The sequence below is a fragment of the Pipistrellus kuhlii genome, unplaced genomic scaffold (assembly GCF_014108245.1).
Source record: "Pipistrellus kuhlii isolate mPipKuh1 unplaced genomic scaffold, mPipKuh1.p scaffold_m20_p_18, whole genome shotgun sequence".
Classification (NCBI taxonomy): Eukaryota; Metazoa; Chordata; class Mammalia; order Chiroptera; family Vespertilionidae; genus Pipistrellus; species Pipistrellus kuhlii.
This window is the reverse complement of record NW_023425493.1, coordinates 21,851,922-21,862,534: the sequence shown is the minus strand read 5'-3', so window position 1 is coordinate 21,862,534 and position 10,613 is coordinate 21,851,922. Positions and strand designations below refer to the sequence as shown.

The window sequence follows — 10,613 nt, the reverse complement described above, 5'->3', positions numbered from 1 at the left end:
TGAGTGGCAGGCCTGCAAAGAGGGGCAGAGGGGCACCAGAGTTCGCCTTTTGGCCTGAATCCCTTAGGGATCTCCCTGATCCCCGAGGCTGCCCACGAGGCGGGACCGCTCTGCAAGCACAGCTCGGGGCAGAGGCAAAGCTCCCTCCCGCCGTGGGGAGGTGCCCGTTCCCCACTCGCCCACCTCAGCCCTGGACACCCCGTGCGCACTCTCAGCTCCCGGGATCCCGGCGTCCGCGGTAACCATGGCGACGGCTGCCTCTGTACCCAGAGGTCAGAACGCGGGGTGCGAGGATGCGCGGCAGGCGAAGAGGGACGGTTAAAATCTGAATGATTAACATCGCTGTGCTTTGAAGGTGGTGTGCGGGGTTTTTATTTATTTTGTAAGTTTTCTGTCTATATTTGTTTTAGAACAAACAAACCAAAAAAAAAAAAGTAAGGTGTGCCCCATTGGTAGCTTATCTTTGGCCTTTAAATGGAAGAATTTTCCAGAAATAGGAAGATGCCACCTAAAAACGACGAAGGATAGTAATTATAATGGACAGCTTAGTCTATGGGAGAGCTTTCACCTATGGCTATGGTCACGGTCACCCAGTGGCATTTCCTGAGGCCTCATAAGTGCCAGCTATGGCAGGAGTGGAAGGAACTTAGGATCTCTCTCTCTCTCTCTCTCTCTCTCTCTCTCTCTCTCTCTCTCTCTCTCTCTCTTCAGTTATTTAAGACCCAAAGCAGATGGTTTTTTAAGGGGGAGTGGGGTGGGCAATGGGATGGGGTATCAAAAGCATGCGCCCTCTGGTCCCTCGCCTGGATTATAACTGCCTTGTGGGTTTCCCAGGCTTGCATTGTATGTCCACTCTCGCTTGCTCACTTTTTTTTGTTTAACGTTTGAATCCCTTGTTCCACAGCCTTGCATGGTAATCCTGGCATCGTGACTGCCTTTAGGATGGGCCGTCACTCTCTGTGCTTAGGAAGCCATGCTAGCGGCATGTTTGTACTGTCTCCTGAGATCTCTGCCATGGCCGTTAGGTCCCGTCTCCCAGGAGAGAGTTAAGTCTCCCCTATTCAGCTTTGTATTCTGTCCCCTTGTCCCGGCACCTTCCAAAGCCAGCCCTGTGTGTACTCCGCCAGATGTCTCCATTGTTAAGGTTCCACTCGTTCCCAGCTAGTACCCTGTCCTGGGCACAGCAGACTTGCCAATATTGAGAGTTTAATCTTCTCTGAGGCTCTGCTACTCTCATGATTAAGTCCTGGATCTGGTCCTCAGCTTACAGAAGAGGAAAGCCCCTGTATTTGTTACCTAGGAAATCCTTTGGCTTTCCTGCTCAGTGTTTGTGTGTGGGGTTTGTTTGTTTTTTTAAATATATTTTTTATTGATTTTTTACAGAAAGGAAGAGAGAGAGTTAGAAACATTGATCAGCTGCCTCCTGCACACCTCCTACTGGGGACGTGCCTGTAATTAAGGTACATTCCCTTAACTAGAATCAAACCTGGGACCTTCAGTCCACAGGCCAATGCTCTATCCACTGAGCCAAAAATGGTCAGGGCTGCTTAGCGTTTAGTAGCCAATTTATCAACCTATTTCATTAAACAGCATCACGTGAGCTTAGCAACAACCCACCCCTATTTCTTCTATATATCTCTCTGCCTGATACATTGCACCCACTGACCAGAATGTTTCCTTCCTTCAGAATATACAGTTTGCTGAGGGCAGAGCACCAAGAAATCTGGCCAAAATCACAAAACTAGTCAGTCACAGGGTTGGGATTTGAAACTATGCATGTCTAGACCCAAAAGCCATGCATTCTCCACTACAAGTTAATTAACAAAAGGTATTCTTTCTCTTTCAGAACCAACTGGACAGACCTTTGAAGATCCCGCGTGAAGAACCGTTAAAGGAAAATCTGGTTACGTTTGTGCTTAACTTGTATATTTATTAGGAAACCACCAAGTGTTTCACTGGTATTACTGAAATTGTATCCCCTACTCTACCATTCCCCCCCTAAATATATAGTAAAACTCACATGGCTACGTGCTGTGGGAAAATCGGGCGAATAACAAATTTAAAAGTTCTCCCCACCCTCAGAAGTGTTCTATTAGTACCTGGTGGTTAATATTAAGTGAAAGGGCAAGTTGACACATAGCCTTAGAATCCTGGGTAAAACTCTGGTATCTTGAAAGTTCAAGTGTGGGAACTCCCCACGGTGGAGTCTATTTCTGATGTGGCTGTGTATGCTCAGCAGTTTGCACATAGTCCGGGCCTAATAGATATATGTGGACCCCATGTGTCCCTCAATGTGCCTTCAGGAGACTCACCTGCTACAAATAAATCAAAATCCCTAGCTTTCTGTGACTAGGCCCATCTTTCTATTGCCTTCAGCTGGGGAAAACAAGGAAGCGATGTGGCTGCTTCAGCCAAAAACCTTTATGCATAGCCACAGACAACAGGGTGGTGAAGGCCTGGAGCGAAGGGGGAGAGGGGAGGTAGGGGGGGGGCCTGAAGGGGGATTATGGGGAGAAAAGGGGGACATATGTAATACTTTCAACAATACAGATTTTTTTTCTTTTTTTAACAATACAGATATTTATTTATTTATTTATTTATTCATTCGTTCGTTCATTCATTCATTCATTTAAAGGAGGCTTCCGTATTCAAATACTGCCAGTTCGGCGGTGAACTCGCCAAGTAGTCACTTTCGGGATAGAAAGAACTGGATGCAAAGGAGAGCCGCGCCGGAACCTCTGGGCGGCAGAAGCGCCTTCCGGGGGAAGGATTTGCGATGAGGACCACTTCCCGCCGCTGCACCGGGCGAGCGCCGGGGAGGAAGTAGCTCGAGGAGCGGCGTCCTGCCGGCGCTAGCGGCTGCAGAGGCGGAGGCGGAGAGGCGGCGGCGGGCGGACCGGGCGGGCGAGGCTGCGGCAAAGGGAGAGGAAAGTGTCGGAGCCGGTGAGTGAGCCGCCTTGGCGCGGAGGCCGCCCCGGGCCGCTGGGAAAACCCGCGCTTCCAAGTCGCCGAGTCCCGGGCGGGTGAGGGCCGAGCTCCTCCCGCCGCCTGTCAGTCGGCGCCGAGGAGGGGCAGCTGGGGCGCTTGGGGCACCGGACCGCACCCCAGCCGGCTGACACCCCCCCTCCGGAGCCCGGGGGCGCTGGGCTGCCTGCCTGGGGGGCTGGGGCTTCTCCGGGCAGCACCCCCAGACAAGGGCTGACATAGGGAGGGGCGCCCCGTTTAACCCCGGGGACCCAGCGAGATCGGGCCCAGGGGTGGCGGGCAGTGCTCCGGGGACAGGGGGCGGCTGGGAAGGAGAACGTTAATGTGGAGCGGCAGCTTCTCTGTGCTGTGAAAGCGGAGTCGTTTGTTTTCTAAGGCAGATGCCCCCCCTGCCCCTGCCCCTGTCCCTCCGGGACCAGCCCCTGGCTTTCGGGCCCGTTGGTAAGCCGGCCGCTCCCTGTTCTCCGTGATGGGCCGCCTGGGCAGCCGGTGAGCGCACTGGACCGTGAGGTCCGAATGCACCGCTTCCCGGCGCCGCGGGAAGAGACGAACCTGAAGATCAGACTGTTGAGCGCGCGTCCCCGCACCTCCCCTCACAACCGGTTCAGATTGAGGATAGTCATCCATCGCAAAGGTGCTAAGTAAAGGTTATGGCTGTGCATCTGCAGAAGGCCTGCAGTCTAACAGGCCGTGAAACGGTGTATCGCTGAGAAACAGTTTTTATTAAGTGACTGCTTTTCTGTTGTCTCAGGTTCGGCTTTAGCGTGTGGTGAAGGGTGCTTTTCATGGTGCATGGAAGGAAAGCCAATGCGCAGGTAGGCCTTTCACTGAAATCCACTTCGTAATAATCCGGGGCTTCATTGAAATGTTTTTAAAAGTTTACAAATCTGTTTTAAAGTTTGCAATGATTTTAAGAGCTTAACAAAAGTTTACAAACGATTCTTGTTCTAAAATAAATCAATAGTAAATATCAGAAATTAATAGCTTTTAAATAGAGTAATATGTAGAAACATTTCTAAGGAGTGCTTTGAATTTTGTGTCATTAATATGGTAATTTTTTGGGATAATCATTAAATGTACTATGATATATGGATGGATTACAGTCTTTAATCTCCTGTAGAATGTAGAGGGTTCTGTTGCCATATAAGTATAATGATTATTTATAATACACTGTACTGAATGTCTAATTATTCTAGTTATTTCATTGATATTTGGTAATGACAATTGCTCTGTTAATTAAAATAGCCTCATTGCAGGGAAGATTGAGGAGTGAAAAAGGGTATTGGACACCCCACTGGAGGGGTCAATGGTTGAGCCTCTCTACCCATGAACCAGCGATCACTGGTTCTGCACCTGGTCAGGGCACATGCCCAGGTTGCAGGCTAATCCCCAGTAGGGGCGTACAGGAGGCAGCTGATCATGATTCTCATCATTGATGTTTCTATCACTCTCTCCATTCCTGTCTCTCTAAAAATTAATAAAAATGTTTTTTAAAAAGATATTGGACATAATAACTCAGTCCGTAGAAAAGCAGAACAGTTTGAGGGGAAATGTAGACAATTATAGGTCATCCCAACCCTAAAACTCGGTAATACTTTTTCTCAATCTGTTCTAACAAGTAGGACAAGAGCCCTTATTGAAACAAAATCAGCCCAGTTCAAGTTCTTCATTTTTTTAACTAATTTTACAATACATTAATTGAACTATATTTAATTAATTAAATATAGTTCAATTAATGTAAAATTAGTTCAGAAATGAACTAATTTTAACATCAAAGATAAACAAAAGAAACATTTCATGATGGGGGTATGGCTTATAACTTAAAACTGGAAGCAAAAATCAGAATATATCCTTTTCCAGATCTGTTCCTGATTTTTTTATTGACCTTGAGCTGTTCATCTCCCTGTGCCTCAGTTTACCTCTAATGTATCTGATCAGGAGATTGAGAATAAGGAATGCTTAAAATGCTTTGAGATCTCCAGATGAAGAGATGTTATGGAAAGTAACAAATGCCATTATGTTATTTATATCTTACTCTATAGTAGCAATAATATTGGACAGGAAGCACATGAAATTAACAACACACGTACTTCATCACTTCAACACGGTTATAAAAACCACAAATTGCTTCTCATCCTCAGCTGCCATAAATTTTATATCTTATGTAATTGCTAAAATAAGAGCTTATTCTTCTTTAAAAAGAGGAGGCACGGCGTGGGAATGTTTTTTTCAGTAATTTCTATATAAAATACTCATTTGATTACACCCATTTTTTTTTCTGCCTTATTACATAATACTGCCAGTTATTTAAAGTCACTTTGGAGAATGCTTGTGCCATTGAGTTACAGCTCTTTATCACCATCACTTGGCTCAAGCCAGGGAGCGTTGCCAATTGGAATATGGGTCTGGAGCAGAAGAGCAGTTTGGGTTGGAGATTTTTTTTTTTAAATTGTGAGTCATGAGTGCGCAGAAGGTTCTAGAGGTGGTGGATGTAAATGAGGGTCAAAAGAAAAGAAGGATGCCAAAGACAGAACCCTGGGGAGCACCAGGAAATTTAAGGTGTGACCTAAGACAAAAAGCCTGTAAGGGTTCTAAAATGGGTAAGAAGCCTTAACCAGTTTGGCTCAGTGGGTAGAGCATCTGCCTTAAGGGTCCCAGGTTTGATTCCAGTCATGGGCATGTGCCTTGGTTGTGGGCATGTCCCCAGTGGGGGTGGGGGAGGGTTGCAGGAGGCAGCTGATCGATGTTTCTCTTCCATCGATGTTTCTAACTATCCCTCTCCCTTCCTCTCAGTAAAAAAAATCAATAAAATATATTAAAAAAATAAAATGGGTAAAAAGTTTTAGGTTCTTTGGGTCTTGTTTTATTTAATTGTATTGAGAGTTTCATCAATTTTCACTCACAGTGAAGATCAAACGAGTTTCTCCTTGAGTTCAACTTCAAAGGCAAAAATATATATATATATCCCATTCAGATCTCTTATTTTTAGAATTTCCTATTTATTGCAGTCAGTTGAAAATGTTTGCTTAAAAGTAGTAGTGTTTGATATATTGCTTAATCTGCATGCTCCTTGCTCAACACCTCTCCTTCCTTTTCTCTCTCCACTGTAGACTTAAGGAAATTAAATGTGCTTGATGGCTTAATCCTTGCATTTTGGGATAGCTACGTAACACAGAGCTACCAACGAGGTGTCAGCAGAGTTGCTAAGGAGAACCCGGGGAGGTTTTGCTCTCCTTACCTAGAGAGAGGTCAGTGGCTCTCACTGCCTTTGGCCCTGCCTCCTTCACCTTGCCTTGACTGCCGGGCCCAGGCACCCGTGCTGACCCTTATTTTGTCCAAGAAGCAGTGATAAGATGTCTGAGGAGGAATCATTCGTGACCTGTTTTCAGATTAAGGATTAACAGCTTGGCATTCTGGTATGGAATTAGGTATGGATGCAGTGGCTCGCAGGTGCCCTTCTAATAAGCAGAACTGGCACTTATAATAACAGGTGGTTTTTCTGTTTTAAGGATTTCCATACTCAAACCTCTAGTTCTCTTTATTCTAAGTGTGTTTGGGACTTTAAAGAGGGTCAAATCAGCTGAATCTTTTTTCTAAGCTCAGGCTGTTAATTTCCAAATTAAAGCAAACTGTTTGAAATGTAAAAGGAGAGATGCTCAGTTAGCCCTGGCCAGTGTGGCTCTGTTGGTTGAGTGTCATCCATACTGAAAGGTGGCCTGTTCAATTCCCGGTCAGGGAACATACTGGGCTGTGGGCTTCATCCCTGGTAGGGCGTGTGTAAGAAGCATGTGATGTTTCCTTTCACATTGATGCCTCCTCTCTCTCTCTCTCTCTCTCTCTCTCTCTCTCTCTCTCTCTCACTCACTCGCTGTCTTTGGTTTTTACAGAGAGAAAGGGAGAAGGAGAGAGAAAGGTTCTTAGCTTAGGAACATAATTCCAAGCTAAGGAAAGATTCTGTAGGTCTTTGAACAAAGAGGTAAAATAGATTATAAATGTTTTAGAATCAGAGACTGTTTTCTAAACTTTTTTGTGTGCTTGATTTCAACTTATCTTACCCACTTATAGAAAATGACTCTTTTCTCAATTAAGAATATTACTTTGGGATTACAAGATCTGAGGAATGTGTGACATGATAGCTCTGAAATTTGAAGTTGACTCACAATTTTGGGTGGACAGAAATTTTATTTACTTAGGGAGTTACCAGAGTTAAAACATTCCTTTGGTAAACATGAAGAATATTTAAGATGTTTGATTTGTTTTTTTGGTTTATGTTTCCAGGATGCACATGATTTGATTCTTCTCCTCACTATGATTTTAGGATATATTAATATTCATGGGAATGACACATCTATTTACCTAGCCTACACTCCCTTGGCTTCTTAAATTAAATTCTTGTGACTTTCACCTTCGCTCACTTCAACAATCCGCTTCTACTATCACTCAGGAAAACGCTCTCTGAAATCATAAGTGCTAATAATTCGTTTTCTAATTATAATCTCCTGAATGTTCATTCCATCTGTCCTTTGTCAAAATTAACATGCCATTGCCCCTTCTCATTTCACACAGTTTCAACCATTTTCTAGCCACCATTCAACTCTTTTTGTCTGCGGTATTTCAGGCATACCTATTATTAATTAGGCGTTTCTATTATGCCTAGTTCTATGCAGACATTTCTATTCTCTGATTTGGGCTGTTGATTACCAGTAGATAAAACCAGCCATGGGAGTTCATGAGTCTTTAATATCATTTGGGCCACAGCAGCTCTTCACACGGTTACCCATGTTCTCATGATCCTGCCACCATTCTGCTCACAGCCAGAAGGTGACCTGCCACCCCAGCTCCCAACTTCACAGAAAACAGGTCATTATGAACTTCCTAATTCCTGACACCTCCTTCCCCAAAATAAACGTGTCTGTTTCCATATTATCTCCCTCCCACTCCTTTCCTCTCATCTCTTACATCTAAGGTCCATCCCTCTGGTTTTGGTTCTGCGCACTTCCCCTCTTCAAGGATCTCATTCCATCATTTATTTATTCTCCTCCTCTTGCTTATATTTTTAAATTTCTCCCTCCTTTGGGTTCTTAGTGTCAGTATATAATTATTTTTCAGTTTTTGACTTCTTTAAGCAGACATAGCACTGTATCTTTTCTTTCTAAAAATGATTCATACTCGCTGTCTCTCTCTCTCTCTCTCTCTCTCTCTCTCTCTCTCTCTCTATATATATATATATATATATATATATATATATATACTTTATAATACATATATATATGTTTTATTGATTTCAGAGAGCAAGGGGAAGGGAGAGAGAGCTAGAAACATCAATGATAAGAGAGATTCATTGACTGCTTCCTATACACTCCCCCACTGAGGATCCAGCCTGCATACAACCTAGGCATGTGCTCTTGACTGGAATCGAACCTGGGACTCTTCAGTCTGCAGGCCAATGCTCTGTCCACTGAGCCAAATTGTGTAGGGCTTCACTGTCTCTTTCTTTGCCTCCATTAACTGCTGCCATTGAATACCTCAGGTTTAGGGATAGTGGAGAGGGTCATAAAGTATTTTGGACATTCATCATTTTCTCACTGGCTGTCTTCTTAGATCACAACCCACCGCCATTTTATTTATTTATTTATTTATTTATTTATTTATTTTTAAAGTATATTTTTTATTTCAGAGAGGAATGGAGAGGGAGAGAGAGAGAGAAACATCTATGATGAGAGAAAATCATTGACCAGCTGCCTCCTGCATGCCCCCCACTGGGGATCGAGCCCACAACCCAGGCATATGCCTTTGACTGAATCAAACCCGCGACCCTTCAGTCCCCAGCCATGCTCTATTCATTGAGCCAAGCCGGCCAGGACCCGCCACAATTTTAAAAGTCTCCCTTTCCTTCACCTTCCCCTTCGTTTCCCTTTCTCTTATAATTCTTCCTTTCTCCCCCCCCCTTCAAAAAAAAACAACAAAAACTTCCTCCCTTTAAAATTACTGTTACTTCATTCTACCAAACAGTTTAATTCTGTCACAATCCTTATACTAGAACCTCTGTAACAGGCTAAAAAACAAATAATAGATCTTTAGGTAGTTCAGTGTATGGCACAGCTTCACGTAAGACAGTATGATGGTGAACTAAAAGTCCTCCTAATGATATTCTATTTCCATTTCAAAACAAAACCCAAAATTCTGCAAACCAAGCACTTCTAATGGTCTTTATCATCCCATCTTGTCTTTTATAATTAAAAGGTCTAAATAAATGTTTAGAGAAAAGATTATAAATTAGCAAATGTGGAAGCAAGACCACTTATGAGATTATATTTTTAAAAGGTAAGGATAGCCGAAATTGGTTTGGCTCAGTGGATAGAGTGTCAGCCTGCGGACTGAAAGGTCCCAGGTTCGATTCTGGTCAAGGGCATGTACCTTGGTTGCAGGCACATCCCCAGTGAGGGGTGTGCAAGAGGCAGCTGATCGATGATTCTCTCTCATCGATGTTTCTAACTCTCTATTCCCCTCTCTTCCTCTCTATAAAAAAATCAATTATATATATATAAAGGTAAGGATAGCCTGAATTAGGGTGGGGCTAGTTAGACGTGTAGCGAAATGGTTGTATTTTAGGGATCATATTGAGGTAGAATGATAGGATTTGCTGATGGGTTGGGTTTCAGTGTCGAAGGGAAAGGTTCCAAGATTTCTGGCCTGAGCCAATGTAAGAATAAAATTACCACCAAAGCCGGTTTGGCTCAGTGGTAGAGCGTCGGTCTGCGGACTAAAAGGTCCCAGGTTCGATTCCGGTCAAGGGCATGTATGTTGGTTGCGGGCACATCCCTGGCAGGGGGTGTGCAAGAGGCAGCTGGTCGATGTTTCTCTTTCATTGACGTTTCTAGCTCTCTCTCTCCCCCTTTCTCGCTGTTAAAAATCAATAAAATATATTAAAAAAAAGAAAAGAAAATTACCTTTTATTGATCTGGGGAAGACTAGAGGAGAGACACCAATGAAGGAAGAGAATCAAGGAATTAGTTTTAGATACATCATTGATATACAGTAGGTCCTCAGGTTACGTAGGAGATCTGTTCTTTAGCGCGATGTACCTCGATTTTCCCTCTGAGTCGGAACCCACCTACATAAGCACCTACGTCACTCACATGGAGCGCATACACAGCAGTAATGAAGTGAAACAGTAAAAAAAAATGTGAAAGAAAGTAACAATTTCTGGCCTTTACTTGTGGTAAATAAATAATAAAAAACATAAAGCACATATGTACATATGTCAAAATGACGGAACTTTTAACTTATAAATAAATGGGAGATGGTGATGTAACCACGAAACAATGTATGTTGAGTCTGATGTAACCGGAAGACTGCCTGTAGGTGAACTTGAGTTATCCAGATAGGAGATAAAAATCCTTTGGCCATTCACACATGGGTGATGGGAACCAGGACATTAAATGAGCTTTCCCCACAAATGTGTATAGAGAGCAGAGAGGACAGACTTTGGAGAATGACCACATTCAAGAGAATTCCTTCCAAGTTTGTTAACCACGCAGTCTATAATAATATAGAAATTACTCATTATTTAAAGTGATGGTCTATACTAATATAATAATAGCACTTTTTTTTTTTTTTTTTTTTTT

General features: G+C 43.5%; 1 protein-coding gene across 6 annotated transcripts in view; it reads left to right on the top strand.

The window, feature by feature from the left end:
* The first annotated feature begins 2,786 nt into the window (after positions 1-2,786).
* KLHL20 (kelch like family member 20) overlaps positions 2,787-10,613 on the top strand; it is a 31,412-nt gene continuing 23,585 nt past the window's right edge. For 3 of the 6 annotated variants that reach the window (XM_036441938.2, XM_036441936.2, XM_045583212.1), the window contains exons 1-2: positions 2,788-2,943; positions 3,737-3,800. In XM_036441938.2, the coding sequence (XP_036297831.1) occupies positions 3,778-3,800 (23 nt within the window). In that variant the 5' untranslated portion in view covers positions 2,788-2,943; positions 3,737-3,777. Of the gene's footprint in view, positions 2,944-3,736; positions 3,801-10,613 lie in introns of all 6 variants that reach the window. The other 3 variants (XR_004988646.2, XM_036441940.2, XM_036441939.2) reach the window with 2 other exon arrangements.